At 39.3% G+C, this 19,354-nt stretch overlaps 1 protein-coding gene across 3 annotated transcripts in view; it reads left to right on the forward strand.

Annotated features, from left to right (window-relative positions):
- LOC143293788 (galactocerebrosidase-like) overlaps positions 1-17,890 on the forward strand; it is a 33,848-nt gene extending 15,958 nt beyond the window's left edge. Inside the window, exons 13-18 of one of the 3 annotated variants that reach the window (XR_013056803.1) lie at positions 821-910; positions 2,273-2,414; positions 3,741-3,918; positions 5,609-5,702; positions 10,959-11,035; positions 11,880-11,911. Coding sequence is in view for 2 of the 3 variants with exons in the window: in XM_076605035.1 (XP_076461150.1) it covers positions 821-910; positions 2,273-2,414; positions 3,741-3,918; positions 9,213-9,382; positions 10,959-11,035; positions 11,880-12,092 (870 nt within the window). In the remaining variant the exon portion in view is untranslated. Of the gene's footprint in view, positions 1-820; positions 911-2,272; positions 2,415-3,740; positions 3,919-5,608; positions 5,703-9,212; positions 9,383-10,958; positions 11,036-11,879 lie in introns of those variants that run through there. The other 2 variants (XM_076605035.1, XM_076605036.1) reach the window with 2 other exon arrangements.
- Positions 17,891-19,354: the final 1,464 nt, after the last annotated feature.

Raw genomic sequence — 19,354 nt, forward strand, 5'->3', positions numbered from 1 at the left:
AGTCTATTCGATCAGAAACAGGCAACCAGTGGAGAGACTGAAGGAGAGGAGAAACATGGTCAAATTGAGAAGCTCTGCAAATGAGTCTGGCAGTGTTATCCTGAATTTGTTGGAGTCTGTCTAATAGGTATTTGGGAAGGCCGGCCAAAAGAGAGTTGCAGTAATCCAATCTTGAGAGAACCAGACAGCATACAAGATGTCAGTGAGTTTTTAAAAATTTAAAAAGTGGAGTGGTGGCCTTACTGTTTGTTGTAACGCACCCAACTCGGAAGCGAGTGTCCCTGAGTTCAAGCCCCATGTATGGACTGTGATTTTGATTCCCTTCCTCCGTTACACCTTGAGTGATGGTCTGGTCTGGGTGCTAGTCTTTTGGATGAGATGATAAACCAAGGTTCCATGTGCAGCATTCACTTAGTACATGAAAAAGAGCCAATGGCAACAAAAGGGTTGTTCTCGTCAAAATTCTGTAGGAAGTCTACCTCAGCAGTAAAACAAACTTTCTTGCAAAGAGACAAGATGGACAGCAATATACTGTGGTGATGCCCTCTCTCTGGGGAGATCAGCCCAAATTTCATGTTGAGAAATCTGTTATGACATTACAATGCAATGCAATGCAATGCAATGCAATACAGTGCAGTGCAGTATAGTACAATACAGTACACATTTTACCACTTCTGATGAACAATTCACTCATGACAGTCTCTTTTTCCTTTAACAAAATACTCACAAATCTCCATGTGTTTCTCAGACAAAAATAAAATATCCAGCTCACAATGAATTCCTGTGTTGATGGTTGATGGAGGTGTGTTTGTGTTGCCAGGGCAACATTCCTCAGATGGAACAGTGGTACAGCAAGCTGGGCTTCAGTGGACAGCCAACCACCATGTTTCAGGCCAGACAGCCTGTACAGGTAACTCTGTGTGTGTGTGTGTGTTGGGTGTGTGTATATGTGTGTGCAGTGTGTGTGTGTGTGTGTGTGTTGGGTGTGTGTATATGTGTGTGCGGTGTGTGTGTGTGTGTGTGTGTGTGTGTGTGTTGCGTGTGTGTATATGGGTGTGCAGTGTGTGTGTGTGTGTGTGTTGGGTGCATATGTGTGTGTGCGGTGTGTGTGTGTGTGTATGTGTGTGCATGCATGTGTGTGTCTGGGTGGGTGGGTGGGTGTTAATGGGTGTTTTATATCCTTGTAGTTTGCATTTTTATGGCTGTTTTTTTCTGTTGGTTTTGTTGTTGTTGTTGTGTGTGTGTGTGTGCATGTGTTTTGGTTTGTGTGTGTGTGTGTTTGTTTTTAGGTGCCCCAAAATTTGGGATATTTTGTTTTCTGTATTTTGATGATGATGAATGATAATGGGGGGTGATGTAGGTACTGCTAATGAGGTCCATTTACGTTTTGGACTGCTTGACAAAGTTTCGCTCTCATAATATAACTTGGCATCAACCAGGCTGAGAGATTACAGACACATGCAGTCTTGGTCAGGAAATCTGAGCAATGCTCCTGCAAGGCATCCATGAAAAGGATGGATATCCCTGAACTGTGTGGTCCCAGTCCTCTTGTTTGAGCCCATAACACATTCATAATCATTGTATCAGTATCAGTATCAGTAGCTCAAGGAGGCATCACTGCGTTTGGTCAAATCCATATATGCTACACCACATCTGCCAAGCAGATGCCTGACCAGCAGCGAAACCCAACGCACTTAGTCAGGCCTTGAGAAAAATAAACAAATAAATAATATATATATATATATATATAATTTTTTGATAAAATGAAATAACAAATTTTTTTTTTAATAAATAAAATGAAATAAAAATAAATAAATAAAATAAAATGAAATAACAAAAAAAATGATAATAAATAAATTAATTATCTTTTTTTTTTTTTAATCATTTTATGAATTCAGTAACTGAGGTTATTTTATACTTGTATACATTTTAACTGTGATTGCTCTTGTCTTTACTGAGTTGTTTTTGTGTGTGTGTGTGTGCTGGAGTGTAAGATTTGTTGCATTGAGAATAGATACTACTTTGTGGGTTTGATCAAATGTGCTTTTATAATGAGGACGATTGTGCGTTTATGACTTTCTTGATCACTCTTCTGTTTTTCCACTCAGTATTATGGGTTTATTCAGTTCATTAAAGTATTGGATTCACACAGCGTAGAGCTTGCTTCTGCTTGTGTTATTGCACCATGCAAAATGAATTATTATTACATGCACATACAGTGATAGGAGCAGTGCACGGAACAGGTACAGTACTGGTGTGATGTGTGTCACAGTTCAAGAACGGCACGGCCTCTCTGACCCTGGGTGTGGACGAAGTGTACACACTGACCACCTTGACACGGGGACACAAGGGACAGTACCCTGCCCCGCCCCCCTCCAAACCTTTCCCTCTTCCTTATGCTGATGATTTTGAAGGTGAGTTGTTGCCGGGTTTTTTTTTGGTTCTTTTTCATTTTATTTTTAATGTTAATTTTAGGTAATTAATTCTGAGCTTAGTTTGAAAGCGAAAAGTATTCTTTTATGTTAGTGTAAATGATATGTTTTCTTTTATGTTAGTGTAAATTATATGTTTTCTAAAAGAATTAAGTCAAAGTTATTTAGATATTGACATTTTTTTCACAGTCAATGTGGAAACTGTAAGACCAGTTTAAATGGATATATGTGATTTTGGAAACTGTATGACCAGTGTAAATGGATATACCATAAAGTTCAGTCTATTGAGCACACTGGTATATAAGCCGCACCCACTAAATTTAGGAAAAAATTGAACTTTATCCATACATAAGCTGCACTGGCTTATAAGCCGCACTTATTTCCGGTACCGGAACACATACTGATACTACAGAAAAGCTGTCAATACTGTAGGTTATGAAATAAACACAAGCGGGAACAACACAAAGAAAAGCAAGCGAAAATACTGCTAGTGCCACAAAAAAAATAATAAATAAACACAACGAAAATAAGATCCATAATTTAGGGATAGTCACATTTATTCAACATCATCCTGCTCACTGAATCCACTGAAATCTTTGTCTTCAGTGTCTGAGTTGAAGAGAACCAGCACAGCTTCCTCCGCCATCTTGTCACTGACTTCAGCCTCGCTTTCACTTCATGAACATGAAGGTGGAGGTCACTGCTGGTTCGTCGCTTGCACTGTCGTCTGCTAGGTCGATCGCCTTCAATTTGAAGGCTGCATCATAGGCATAACGTCGCGTTTTCGGCATGATGAGGGTGTACACTTGAGCACTAAAAAGTGAACAGTTAGCACACTATCCTGAAGCTCATCCAAAAATTCATGGACAGAAATCATGATTTTGGTGAGTTGAAGGGCAGCTAAGAATAGACGAGAAGGTGACGCTCCCGGGATCGTTAAAATCCTCAAATAAGCCGCACCATTGTATAAGCCGCAGAGGTTGAAGCTGGGAGAAAAAGTCGCAGCTTATAGACTGAACTTTACGGTATGTGATTTTGAAAACTGTATGACCAGTGTAAAAGGATATATGTGATTTTGGAAACTGTATGACCAGTGTAAAAGGATATCTGTGATTTTGGAAATTGTATGACCAGTGTAAATGGACATATGTGATTTTGGAAACTGTGTGACCAGTGTAAATGGATATATGTGATTTTGGAAACTGTATGACCAGTGTAAATGGAGATATGTGATTTTGCAGCCACATGTAACATAACTGTGGTTTTAGGTGACACACTGACACAACATAGCGTTGGCGTGGTACACAGGTTATGCCCTGCACCAGGAGCCCTACAACCTGGCTCAGCAGACAGGATCCTATGAGATTGTCCGTGGGGACACCAGCCATGGACAGGTGGTGCGTCAAATGGTGCTGCAGACGCCTGTCCACTGGTGTGAGGCCGACACCATCAACAAGTCACTGAACATCATCGGAAACTCCAGATGGTAGTGGTTTTTTGTTTGGTGTCGTACACTGTGCCATGCCATACTGATGCAAGCTAGGCCTGTTGAGTCAAATATTGTACCATGTTAAACTGATGCAAACTAGGCCTAGTAAGTCAAATACTGTACCATGACAAACTGAAGCAAACTAGACCTACTGAGTCAAATATTGTACCATGTTAAACTGATGCCACCTAGACCTATTAAGTCAAATATTGTACCGTATTAAACTGATGCAAACTAGGCCTATCGTGTCGAATATTGTGCCGTGTCAAACTGATGCAAACTAGGCCTATCAAGTCAAATATTGTACCATGTCAAACTGATGCATACTAGGCCTATTGAGTCAAATACTGTACCTTGTCAAACTGATGCAAACTAGACCTGTTGAGTCAAATACTGTATCATGTCAAACTGATACAAACTAGGCCTATTGAGTCAAATACTGCACCATGTCAAACTGATGCAAACTAGGCCTATTGAGTCAAATACTGCACCATATCAAACTGATGCAAACTAGGCCTATTGAGTCAAATACTGCACCATATCAAACTGATGCAAACTAGGCCTATTGAGTCAAATACTGTACCATGTCAAACTGATGCAAACTAGGCCTATTGAGTCAAATACTGCACCATATCAAACTGATGCAAACTAGGCCTATTGAGTCAAATACTGTACCATGTTAAATTGATGCAAACTAGGCCTATTGAGTCAAATATTGTACTATGTTAAACTGATGCAAACTAGGCCTGTTGAATCAAATAGTATACCATGTTAAACTGATGCAAACTAGGCCTATCATGTCAGATATTGTACCATGTTAAACTAATGCAAACTATGCCTATCAAGGCAAATATATACCATGTCAAAATGATGCAAACTAAGCCTATCAACCAGCCAGACTGATAGGCCTTGTTTGCATCAGTTTGACATGGTATAGTTTATCTAATCAAACAGGAAGTATACCGGTGTTTTGTTTTACATTTGTGTTTGCTCTCACTTTGTACAGCTCTTATTTATTTCTGATATTTTCTTTCATTTGTTTTTTTTGTTTGTAATGGGTTTTTAAACTATTTCCGTGATTGATTTCTCTTTTTGGGGGTATGCTTTGTTTTATTTATCTCTTTTTTTTTAAGCACATCTTGTGTTTGGGGACATGGCAATGGTCAGATCTGGGGACTGATGTTAACAGAATGTGTAAATCATGGTTAGTCACTGCAGACTGTTGAGAAAGGAGAACACAAAGTTTTTGTTTATATTTGTTTTTATACCTTTACAGTTCTGTGAATATATTCTTTTTATCTTCATTTTTTGTTCTTTGCAAATTTTTTATCTGCATTGCTCTGTACATATACTTTTATATCTGTATTGTTCCGTACATTTATTTTTTTACCTTTTTTTGTTCTGCACATAGTTTTCATACCTTCATTGTTCTGTTTAAAAGATCGGTTGAAGCTCCCATAGCTTTTTCTGGCAATACGGGAAGTGAATATTGACATTTAAAATCAGATCCCCCCAAAAAATGTTTTAAAAAAACATTTGGACTAACAGGCACGGGAACATTGTTGCACTTACTAACTGAAACACTTCACTCCCACATACTCTATACAGAATTCACAGAGGCAAAAAAAAGTAGGAGGGGTGTATGCATGAGACAGACATGCGGACAACTGCTTCATCACATCCATAGGTCATGCTGCACTGGGAGAATGGTGATCGGGACCTGCTTACATTACACTGACGCTGTGAGAACCATGGCATAAAGTGGGCAGCATTCGCCAATGGTTGGTTGGGTTTTTTGTTCTTATGTTCGTTTGTTTGTTGTTGGTGGTGGTGTTTTTTTTTTTGTGCTTATAGCTTTGTGAATGCCAGCCAGCTGAGTGATGCATGTGCCTCGTTCCCTGCTCTTTACAAATGCCAGCTTGTACACACGATGTTCTGTCCACCCCACCTGTTGGCTGTGTGTGATAGCCTCCTTTGGCAAGCTTTCTGTACTGCTTAGTCTAAGTTGTAAGTGTGTGTTTTATTTGAAGACAGTTGTGCAAAGTGCCTTTCTCATCGCTAGGTTTTTATCATTGAAGGTTCCTTTCATTCAGCTCATTTTGTAACATCATCTGGATGACATCATTTTACACAGTCATCACATTGTTTCAGTTACAGGATAATAATGATGATAATGATAGTGATAATCATTGTAATGAAAATACTAATGATGAGTAAGTGTTGATAAGGTGCTGAATCTTGTGCAAATACAAATCAAAGCGCTTACACACCAGCCGTTTATGTGCATACATACCTCTAATTAATTCAGAGAGAGAAGACAAAGCTTACACCTGTGTATTTCTGTGTGCTGTACCTAAAAAGTACTGTTTTAAAAAAGATCTTGATATTTCCAGGGATTTTAAAGCATTAGTTCACTGTAGTGGAGTGATGGCCTAGAGGTAACACGTCCGCCTTGGAAGCGAGAGAATCTGAGCGCACTGGTTCGAATCACAGCTCAGCCGCCAATATTTTCTCCCCCTCCACTAGACCTTGAGTGGTGGTCTGGACGCTTGTCATTCGGATCAGACGATAAACCAAGGTCCTGTGTGCAACATACACTTAGCGCACATAAAAGAACCCACGGCAACAAAAGGGTTGTTCCTGGCAAAATCATGTAGAAAAATCCACTTCAGTAGGAAAAACAAATAAAACTGCACGCAGGAAAAAATACCAAAAAAAATGGGTGACGCTGTAGCATAGTGACGCACTCTCCCAGGGGAGAGCAGCCCAAATTTCACACAGAGAAATCTGTTGTGATAAAAAGAAAAACAAATACAAATACAAACAGATAGTTCTGTCCTACCCAGCTGTCCATCAGTCTGCACATCTCACTGAGTTAACAAGATAAACAACTGAAGTGAACAGACAAAGGACGAAAGTGATAATGATAAGGGATTGAAGGGGAGAAGTGTGGCTGGAGAAGTGTGGCTGGGTGGGGAGAGCAGTTCTGTGGCTTTGTGCTGTGTGTGTGTGTGAATTAGAATAGAATAGAATAGATTTTATTGTCATGAAACCGTAAGGTTTATAAGACACAAGTGCAATGGTAAATGAATGAACGAATGAAAAACACACAATTAATCAATCAGTTAATGCAGTAAATTGCAGCAGCATTCATAAACAAATTTTCCCAATCTCGTTTGTATATATTCATCATCTGTTAGCATCACCTGACTGGGAATATGTCCTGTGTTATTCGAATTTTGAATATCCTTTAAAAATTGTTGCCTTAAGGTTTTATATTTAATACAATGATCAAGAAGATGGATTTCGTCTTCCAGGATGTTACACTTGTTACACAATCTGTCTTCTTGTGGAATATTTAAATATCTACCTTTCTCAATCTTTAGGTCATGCGCACTTATTCTGAGTTTCGTTAAAGCTTGTCTGTGTTTTGTATCTGATATATTTAAAAGATAGGTTTCAGTTTTGTACTGTGTGTGTCTGTGTGAGATGGCTTCACTGTTATGATGGGCTGAATCAGTCCCTTGGCTTCTGTGGACAGCAGTGTTTAACCCATTATACCATGTTTGATCAGGTTTATGTGTTGCTTTGTTTGTTGCGTTGTGCAACATGAGTACTGCTTCTATCTGTGATTATCCAGCGGCTTCTTTATTGTGAAGTATGCTGCCATGGTGCTGTTGGTGCATTTGTAAAATCACACTATTTTTTCACCAGTGATGGAATGTGTCATGTAGGTGTGACATTGTGAGTCCTGTCTGTTTAAAAAAAAAAAAAAAGCATGACTTGAATGTGACCTGTGGATATGGTTGCATTAGTTCTGTGTTTATTTTTCAAATGATGTTGTTGCTGTTTCTTTCTGTAGTCAAGGGATACAACTCACACATTCACTTGGATATACAAGGGGTTTAATTTGTATTCATGACCATTTTTATCCCAGTTTTTAAGGAAGTCACACCCAGTTTTGGGGGTATGAATGCTGGGCATGTTCATGTTTCCATAACCTACTGAACACCGACATGGATTATGATCTTTAGTGTATTTGATGTTCTGCATGTGTATACACACAAATTGGGCATTGGCAGGTCAGCGCATTTGTTGACCTGGGAGATAGGCATAGCCAGGATTCAAACCAGGACCTTAAGATTGAAAGTTCATTTCCTAACCACTTGGCTGTCGTGCCGGTCTTTGAATGTTGTACAGTTGGTGGTAATGTGATTTATTGATGTTAAAACATGACTTGTGTGTTTAGTTTTCATAAGCAGTTGAACTGACTTGAATGTGGTGTGTGGATGGTGCTTTATCAGTTCTCAGAACTTTAGTGCTCTGAACGAATATCTAGTTCATAAAAGAGGCAGCAGTATCTTGCAAATTTGGGGGGGGGGGGGGGGTATTATTCCTTTTAACTCTTTAGAAATATATTGGAGAGTAATGTACCATTTGACTTGGGTTTTTTTTGGGGGGGTGTTGTTGTTTTTTAGTTCGAAGACATGTGGGAATGTTTTTGTTCGTTTGTTTGTATGTTTTAACATTTGTTTCTCTTCAAAGCGGTTTGGCTTTGATGACAACCTGACCTGCAGGCACAATGGCAGCTGTTCTAAAATTACCAGAGCTTTCACAAAGAGCAAGCCAGCAGAATGGATAACTGCTTTCTTATAGCATTGATGATTTCTCCTGTTAAACTATCTGCATGAAGCATGACACAAATGTCAGCAACCTCTCTCAAGTTTAACCCTTTCATGCAATGTTTTGAAATAAAGTTACTGGTGTTGACATTCTGTTTCTCAGTTTTGTTACATAATTGGAGGACCATGTTTTTTTCATGTTGATTCTGAAAATGTTTATATGAAGATTTTACTAACATACTATGAATATTGATATAAAAATAATTTACTAACATACTTTGAACTGAAAAATAAGTAATCAGTGCATCTTTAGATAATAAAGAAAGAAAGGGCATTCCAAATCCCATTTTGGGGTCTTCAAAATCAAAACCCGCCTGTATTTTGAAGAGTCTGGGAAATGCATTTTACAGAATACAGCAACACATAAGTGACTACATTTTCAATCTTTGAGTGTCAAAAATACACCTGAATAACTATCATATGTTGAGTTTTCACTGCAGCTTTATATATCTATATACAGTATTAGTGTCAAGACATAAGAGTGAAGGAAACCTTACCTTTCATATGTGTACACTTCAGGTCAGACATTTATATGGAGATACCCACTGATATGTGTACACATCAGTTCAGACATTTATATGGAGGTAACCACACGTGTGTATACACCAGGTCAGACATTTACGTGGAAGTTGAAGCAGCTATAGGCACCGTCAACAACACCGAGGGCGTCTTCGTTGCTGCCAGAGTGCAGAACGGGGGATGTCAGACCCAGTATGCCAAGGGTGTCTTCTTCTTCATCTTCCCCAAGACGCAGAGATACATTGTCGCCTATGATTTGGGTAAAGACAGTCACTGGATGCCATGGAGGCTTCTTTCTATGTCGAGAGTTGAAAAAGTTGAATGGAAGACTTGTAAAATCATGTACTTTCTAGTTAAATGCCTGTCTATTCCCAGTCCACTGCCTCTTTCAGAGTACACATGCTTATACAGTGCTGAGGGGCATGGGTAAAGGTTGAAGGTGCCATAGCCTCTAACGGTCATCAGGACAATGAGTTTGTGTCCACCTTGTCCAGGGCTCAGTGTAGGAAAGCTGGGCCCAGTCCTCTCCTTCCGCCATTTTAATCTTCCCCATCTGAAGTTGGGTACCCATTGACACCTGGGTGTTGTGAGGAAAACTGGAGCATTGTGCCTTTCCCAAGGACACAACACCATGCCAAAACGGGGTCTCAAACCCTCATCAGTGGCCAGACTTGAAAATTTGTTAAATCGTAGCTGCTGAAAGCATGTACACACAATGGAAATGAATTACTGTGATTTTGTTTTGTTTTAAAATGGCTACCATACTCTGTGTTGGTAATAGAACATTGAGTAAAATGAAAACTGTCATCATAATACATTATATGAATGATGCATTTTTGATAGAATGTATAGAAATATCAGAAATGAATATACTGCCAAATTTGACATGTTTGTCCATTAATTTTGATAAAAGAAGTAAGCTGCCACAGGTAATTGATAACGTGATTATATTAATCCTTTAATAACACTCTATAAAAACTCTGGTGCTCCTTGAAGCTATGTCATCATGAATACATGCTATGATGTGACATGTGGTATCACTGTCAATGTTTCCTTTTATCTTGTTCTTTATTATTTGTTATTGTTCTTGTTATTATTACTATTATAAGTATTATCATATTGAAAAATAACCCTTGTATTTCAACAAATTAATGATTTTTTTTCGATGTTCATTGATGGACCAAATGTTTTGCTCTGTGAATGTTGAATCACGCTGATGTCGTGAAATGTCAAAATATAACCTTGTGTACAAGGGGGGAAAGAAAAAAAAACAAAAACAAAAACCCAAATCCCCCCCCACCCCCCTGCCCCAAAAGAAAAAAAAACCTTAGCTGCTGGTTTAAGGCATTTTTATCAGTGGGTATGAGTTAATGTATTAGAGAAGAGAGAGATTGATATGTTGTGTTTGAAGGAAGTGGCTGTAAGTGAATAAGAATAACTTAAGTCAGACTTTATATCTATGAGAATAGATTTGAAATGGGAAACAAGTGTCAGAAAAGTTAACAGTGGAAGTCAGAACTATAAGTTGAAAATGAATCTTGAAAAAAAAAAAAAGGGTGATCAATGAAATTCAGTTCATTTACTCAAGGAGGCGTCACTGCATCCGGAGAAGTCTGTATACGCTACACATCTGCTAAGCAGATGCCTGACCAGCAGTGTAACGCAACACACTTTGTCAGGCCTTCAAAGAAGACAAGATTATATACAGAAGGAATCGAAACTGGAATGAGTTAACTTGGATATCCTGGGGTTTAGAGAAGCTACACCAGGCAAGGACTGTGGAAGTGAAAACTGACCCATAGAGCCAATGTGATCATGTCATGATGTGTGTTGCAGCTCGTACACAGGTGCTGACCAAAGGCAGCCTCCCCTCCCAGCTGTCTGCCTGGAACAAACTGTCCCTGCTGGTGAAGGTAAGAGAGTGACTTTTGTAATGACTATTGCTCTTCCATACCTTCTTGAGTCTGGCCATAGCTTCTGTGGTTGTGGCAATCCTAATCCAGATTTCTGATATGCAGTCTTTTGACAGCATTACTCCCATGCTCTTGAAACTGGTCACTTCTTCCTGTCATTCACTGTTCAGAGTGACATGGGCACTGGTGTTGCTTGTGCTGTTCACCATGACCTTTGATTTCATCATCCAAATTATCATGTCATGTGCACTGGCACTTTAAAAACTTTGCTGGAAGATCATTATTGTCTGCAAAACAGGTTGCAGATCCACCTGCAACCTGTCACTGATGAAGATGGAATTGTGGCAAATGTTAGGGGTCTCTTGCATGATTTCCTCCAGAAAGAGGTTGGAAAGGGAAGGCACCCCTGCCTGACACCAGTTGTTGGCTGGAAGGACTCTCCTAATTGATTGTTCAAAAGAACAGGGCTGCAGGAGTGTTCACTGAGGGCCCATATGACATGGATGATCTTTCTTTGATATTGAGGCCTCTGAGCACAAGAGGCCATCGAGCCACACCCTGTCAAAGGCCTTCTTGAAGTCAATAAAATTGTGGAACATGTCTTGTTGATGGGGATGTTTTCCCTTGAGGACCCTGTAGTCGCTCAGAGACCCTCCTGCCCTTCTGACAGAAGTTACTCAGCCTTAGATGTCAGTCAGTTGGGGATGATGCAGAGTGTAATGTTGCTGATGTGACTGATCAGATACCATCAAAACTTCCAGATATTATCAAAGCATTACCATTTATAAAAATTAAAAAAAACTGGATGTGTTATTGTATAACCCTAACCTTGTTTCTCCTACAGGGTTCCCAGGTTGAGGGGGCAGTGAACGGAGTCAGTGTGTTCACCATCACAGCCCCCAAAGCCACAGTGAACGGGTTTGTGGCCATCGGCACCGACACCTACGGACTGGCCGACTTTGACAACTTGAGAATCACCACTGCTGCTGATGGTGCTGCCCTCTTGGGACAGAGCAGGGTGAAGGACACACTGTACTTCACACCTGAGCGTCACTGAGCGTAATTGACGTATTCAAAATCAAAGTCATTCCAGGTGTTGGTTTTACAATTCATTGCATTATAGCAGTCCCACTGCATTTTTGCTTCAATGTATCTCTTTGGGTTGTTTAAGTGGAACTTAAAGCATTTTTACTACAGTGTGTTTCTTTGGTTTGTTCCAGTGAGTTACAATTTACATTTTTGTTTTCATAAATACATATATATATATATACTCGATAGATATACAAGTATATAAATATCCATATCAAATCAAATCAAATCATATGTATCATCTGGAATTTTGAGCTGTCTCTGACATTCACGCTATTTTTATTTGAATTGAGACTGTTTTAATACTTAATTCTGCTGATTTACTGAACCATTGTTCATGATCCGGGGTTCTTTCAGTGCAGACAGTATACCCACTTTCTGGAAATTCTGTGCTGGCATTGTCCACTTTTCTGTCACTCGCTTGTTTCCATATTTTGCCTTTTTCTTCTGTCATTTCTTTTTTTCTATTCCTCTGTCTTGTTGGTCCTTTCGTCTGTGGGTTTTTTGTTGTTGTTATTATTTTGTTTGTTTGTTTTATGGTCTTCGTATATATATGTATTGGTCATATTCCAGACTTGATGATAGTGCATTCTTACAATGCTGTATTCGTTTTTGCACCTGGTATGTGTGAGATGCCAGGAAAAATTGAGGGAATGGGCAATATTAGAGGCTGGGTTGGTCCTTGGTTCATGAGAATAATTGTGCCAAATTTTCTGATGCAGTTGTGCCATATTTTCTATTTCAGTTCTGATCCAGGTTCTATGGGAGAACACTGACTCGTGTTTTCAGCCCTGGTATAGCTTTATGCGGTTGGCTGGGCGATAGGCAATAATGATAGATAAGTCAATAGATTCAATGCTTGTTTTTGTTTTTTTTTGTTCATTCTGTTGTAGGCCAGTAAGTATCATTCACTATATTTCTTTAAATACAAAGCAAATCTATACTGCCACTTTTATCGTATTATTCTTTGGAGGGGATTCGGTAATTGTCAAATTTATGAGAGAGAGGAAAAAAAAGGGTAGTGAGAAAACTGATCAAGCAGAAAAAAAAAACCCTGCTTTCATTGAGGAATATGTAAATTATTCAAAATTTGAATAAACAATTTTACAATTCTACAGAATGGGAATATAAAAAAAAAATGATATGACCTTATATTTGGGATTTGATGTTTTAATGATCTATGATTTTTTAATTTATCCATCCTATAAAGAGTTGTGTTTTTTTTCCGTGTGCGCAAGAATGTTATTTTTTTTAATGAGTGGTGATGGAACTGGAGTATTAGATGGATTCCCATGTGTTTATTGCAGTTATGCGTCACATGGCTTTGACAGTCTTGCATAAACTCACCATTTGAATAGTAATAATCATAATGCAATTTACAAAGCTCCTTTTCATGAAAACCTGCTCTTCATCATATAAAAATCAATGTGCAAAGCATGCACCTTAAACACTTGAACAAAAACTTATTGGCATAACCCTGCACAGACCAAACACTGAAGCACTAGTTTACATTAAAAAAAATTAAAAAAAGCATCACACACAATGCAGTATTTACCATACATATACATCATTCCTCATGACCAGGATGCGGCCCAGCCCCCTTAGAGTGTAAGGAGTTAAGGGCCGAAACACTTGACTGAGGGGGGCTTCTTCTCTGAAGACCTTGTACTGTCCAGCTCTCCCTGGAGTTTCTTATCACTGTGTTAAATTCAACTACTACCTCTATGCATGTCTTACTCAAGCACTTTTCTGGGCATCAGAATCATAAATTTCACCACCTCCTGTGCTCATTTTCTTCTTTTTACAAAAAGTTTTCTCTTATGTGATATACCTTTGGTTTTCCAGGGTAAAGCAACTTGTGAACGGAAAAATGACTGATATTTTTGGTCACGTTTTGCTTAGATGTGTGTTCATCTATGTTTGAGTTTTGTTGTTGTCATGTTTGTTGTTGTATTTTCGTTGTTGTTTTTTGTAACTGCTTAGTGTAAAAATAAGAATATTCCTTGTTAAGATATGCCTTTGTGAAAAACATAAAGCAAAAAAATCACCCACACCCCTCAAAAGAAAATAAGATGATGTTTTACATTTCTTGTTGAGTATTTTTCACCATTCTTTGACTTTAACAATACTATTAACATCCACTGAAAATAGAACACTCCCTGGTCATTGCAGATGTTCTGAAATTGAATCACACACAACAGAACTTGTTTTATTTTGTTACACACATTTGTTGTTTGTCTGACTGCCACACAAAATAATGCCTGGTTATGTGTTTCAAAACATTCTATTTGAATCTGTAAATCTGTAGTTTTTTGTTTGCATTTTTTTAATTTCATAGTTTTCTATTGTTGAGGTGATATTGAAAGGTATGCTATTTTTTCTAGTTTTACTCTTTGAATATGGCTGGTATGCGTTTGATGCTATGATAGAATTGTGTATTTTAAAAACATTTACTTTTTAGATAAAATTTGTGTTCTAAAATCTTTTATATATATACAGGTGGTACTTATTTGTGCTATTTTGAAATGTGTTTTGGGAACAAAAGATGGTGATCAGAGCATGTTGTGTGTTTCTTTTGATGCAGCCATGTTACTGCCACATTCGTCTTTAAAATCTTTGGAGTGGGTTGTGTAATTGTCACATTTTTCTGCTGTTGATAGGATGGTGGTGGAGGTGTAGTCCTTGTAATATGTAACTGTCAGACGTCTGTTTTGCTGATTGGATTGAACTAAATCAATGTTAAAACTGTTACACACTACTGCAAGTTACATTGGGCTATATAATGATAATAATAATAATGTACATTTATATAGTGCCCTTTCTCTCCAAGAGCTCAGGGCGCTTTACATGAAAGAAAAATATTACAAGGTACATAAAACATTCATGACCACTCTTTCTCAAAAACTCATCCCCCCTCCCCCCCACACCCTCCTCCACACACACTCTCCGTTCCCCACTCTACATACATCCAAAGTGAGCTGACATGGGTGGTGCTGGAGAACAAGGAAGCTGAGAGTGCTTATAGGTAGGTTTTAAAAAGATGAGTTTTTAGTGATGAGTGAAAAGCAGAAATAGAATCAGAGGCATGGATATAATGAAGAAGGTTGTTGCAGATGTGAGGAGCAGCAAAGAAGAAAGAACGTTCACCACAGGTTCGTGTATTGACACAAGGAAGTTTCAAAAGGTAACAGTCAGAGGAAGAGCGGAGATTTCTTGCGGGAGTGTAAACACTGATAAGGTCAGAAAGATAAGTAGTTCCTGCGGAGTGGAAAGCAGAAGAGCAGACAAACGCAAATTTTTATTTAATTCTCGCTTCAGTGGGGAGCCAATGTAGAATGCGGAAGTGAGGAGAAATGTGATCAGTACGTGGGACTCTGAGAGTCAGACGGGCAGCATTGTTTTGAAGTTCTTGAATTCGCTGTAGAATATTATGTGGGCAGCCTATGAGAAGAGAATTACAGAAGTCGACTGATGACAGCACAAAAGCAGAAATAAGAGTTTTAGTAGTTTCAGCAGAAAGTTACTGATGGATAAAGTTGATGCGACAAAGTTCACAATTCACCATGTGTATCAGATTTAGTACCTGAGCATGCATGCTGAGGTTTGAGTCAAGAATGACTCCAAGGTTCCTTGCTGATTTAGAAAACTGAACTATGGCATCACCAACCACAATAGAGGCAGGAAAAGAAGTAGGTGTGAACATTCTTGCAGAGGAAATAATCATAGCTTCAGTTTTGCCATCATTTAACTTTAGTTTGTTGATTGTCATCCAGGATTTAACATCAATAATACAATCCTGTATTGACAAAATCAGACTGTGTACTTGGTTTGGTTCTGCATACTTTTGTAGCTGAGTATCTATCATCAGCAAAAGAGTGGTGAAGAATAGAATGACCAGAAATGACATCAGAAAGAGGAACAGTGTACAGAACAAATAGAATGGGGCCCAGGACAGAGCCTTGTGGCACACCATAGGAGATTAGGGTTGGATCAGACTAAAAGTTATTAACAGAGACAATCTGGAAGTGGTTGGATAGGTATGAAGAAAACCAACTCAGAACTGTTGAGTGAATCCCCAAAACATGTTCAAGTCTGGAAAGGAGTATACTAACACAATAATGTTACATTATCTACTGTTATTTGCATTGGGTTATATAATTGTTTTACATATCTGCTTTTCTCTTGATGGGACCTGAAAACTACCAAACTGATCTACTGTCTTTGAACTGGGTTGTATTATTCTTTTACATGTTTGAAGCTCTTCATTTGATGCTGTGAAATTGTCACTTAATCTGTTGTTGTATTTGGATTGGGTTTTGTATTGGGTTTTGTAACATGTATTCGGAGCTCTTTGGATAAGATTTTATAGCCATCAAACATATCCATTGCTCTTTTAGATGGGGCTGTATAACTATCACACATATTTGTTACTCTTTTACTTGTCAGCTGTTTGTTCTGTCTTTTGCTTGTTAGATTGTGCTGTAACCAAGGAAATGCGCAATAAAACATTTTTTTCAAAATATTAGTTTGGACTGAAAGAGAGAAGGCATGTGTACATGTATGTGTGTATTTCAAAATATGATAATGATTTTCCAGGAATGATGCTGACACTTTGTCAAAATTTTTACTTAATATTATGTAACTACTGATCTGCAGCCACTTACAGAAAAGTACTGGTAACACATTTTACAATGAGTAAAATAGCTTAACTCATTCAGTACCTGTAAAATGTCGGCTGGTGACCTGCTCAAAGTGTTGCAATAGTGCCTGTAAGATGTCCACTGACGTCCTGCATCTATTTGAATTTTTACCTCATCTGAGTTTTATACAATGAACAATTAGACTGCCACATAAGGGGTTATCAGTGGCGGATAATTAACCTCCCTGCCAGTGCCAATGACACGAAAGCCATTCCCAAACTGCAGCTTAGTTTCTGTCTTGCACACAGGCTGATAAGCTCTGTTACAGGCCCTGCGTCTGTCCTTAACTCACTCAGTACGGCCAGTCCTCTCTTCTCCTCTACACAGACCCCTCGGATATCCAGTGGGTGTCTGAATGAATGACCCAACCTTTAGCTGCCGTCGTCAGAATTGTGGTATTCTTTGTCAACATTGACCTCTTCAGTATAAGAGCCTTCCGCTTACAATATTTTAATGATGGTAATTGGGGTGAAACGCTGTTAACGTCCTCTCTTTCGCCGTTCGTATGGAGAGAGTTAATACACCCGTTGGAAAGTTTGGGTGCATCCGCACCATTCATACTATCAAATCATCCAGCTACAAACCCTTGAAAAGAAATTCAATTGAATTTAATTGCAACCACATAAGTGTGGATTTTTGTGGGGTATCTTCGCGTCTTGAAATCGTTGGAAAATTGTCACCGGTTTGAAACCTTCATTTCAAAGGTTAAAGGTCCCATAGCCTTTTAAGGCCATCGGGACAGTGAATTCAAAATTCACTGTCTACAGCTCGGCATCGGATGGCTGAGCCCAGTCATCTCCATCAGCCGCTTTTAACCTTCCCCAACCAAAGTCAGGTACCCATTGACACATGGGTGCAGTGAGGAAAATCAAAGTAAAGTGCTTTTTCCCCAAGGACACAACACCATGCCGAAACGGGGTCTCAAACACTGGTGATCACCGGATCAGAAGTCCATTCTCCATCCGATCGATTCTCTTCTGCCACAGCGCTTCCCCTGATCTACCTATCTATAGCCATGGATCACATCATATTTCCTCTGCTCTTGTTGCTGTGTGTAACCTGTCAAGTGAAAGGAAAAAGTCAGACTTCTTCAATGACGTGTTGTTTGGTCATTATCTTCAGTCACAAAGTTAGTCCTTTTTTGATGGCTGGGTGTTCATTAACTCTTTCACCGCCACAGGCGACTTTCGTCAACATCGAGAGATCATGTTGATAAGATCATATTTCACATTGTAACAAAGTTTGACAGCTGCAGCCAGGTTACCGCCAATAGAATAATAACTTACTTTTGTTCCCTGACCCAGTTTGAAGCGAATAAGTCTTGTGTTGTTTTGACGTGAACCGAAGCCTGTGACTGAGAGCATCGTTTCCAAAATATTTGGCACTAGGGGGGTGTTTTTTCACACTAGAACTTGGCGTTGAAAGAGTTAATGTTTTATGTATTTGTTCAGGTGTGTGTGTGAGTGAGTGTGTGTGTGTGTGTGTGTGTGTGTGTGTGTGCAATATCCTTAGGACAAAGTATACAAGCATGTCTCGTTGCCATTCATGTGTTCTTTGTCAGTGCGCCAAGTGCGTACTGCACACGGGAACTCGGTTTATCGTCTCATCCGAATGACCAGACGCTCAGTCCGATTTTCCAGTCAAATTTGGGAGAAAGGGCGAGAGCGGGATTCGAACCCAGACCCTCACGAACTTTGTATTAGCAGCTGAGCGTCTTAACCTTTCTGCCGTCTTCCAACTTGACTGTTAAAAGAGTCAATACATGATCCGAAATTATGCAGTCCGTTATGATGTATGCAGTCATACTCCGTTTTCGGGAGGACAAATTTTGCATGCACTTTAAATGTATAACGTGATGATCCATTTTTGTTCTCGTGAATATCAGCGACAGTATACCCATATTATCAGACAAGACACAGAGATTCCTTAATACTCTTTATTACACACACACGCGCGCGCGTGCGCGCACGTACGCACGCACGCACTCGCACACTGACACACACCACACACAACATACACACACACTCACACACACACACACACACATGCTCCATGCCCTTTTCAATCACCATAATATGCACTGTACCCAAAGGCCGATGTACATTTAATTTCTGAGTTCCAAACTTTTCCGAGTGATCTCCTTGCCGATGCATATTTGATTTCTGAGTTCTAAACCTTCTGAGTTATCTCTCATCATTTGCACCCACGGTATGTGCGGCCCACTTCAGTGTTCGCGTCGAATGGAGCCGGAAAAGGGAAACTGTACAACTGATGACAGGAATAATGCACACCATTGTTCTCTGCGTTCAGGGCTGACACGGCTAAAGACAGCAGCTCGTTGTTCCGTCTGTCTGTCTGTCTCTCTCTCTCTCTCCTTGTATCTTTCTCACACACGCGCGCACTCTCCTCTCGTGATCGCATGCACACACACACTATACCATACACTCATGTTGGGTTATATTGCTGGTCTGCAGGCATCTACCTAATAGACGTGGTGTAGCTTATATAATTATTGTTGTGTCCCAACTTG

Source organism: Babylonia areolata, chromosome 19, assembly GCF_041734735.1.
Source record: "Babylonia areolata isolate BAREFJ2019XMU chromosome 19, ASM4173473v1, whole genome shotgun sequence".
NCBI lineage: Eukaryota > Metazoa > Mollusca > Gastropoda > Neogastropoda > Buccinidae > Babylonia > Babylonia areolata.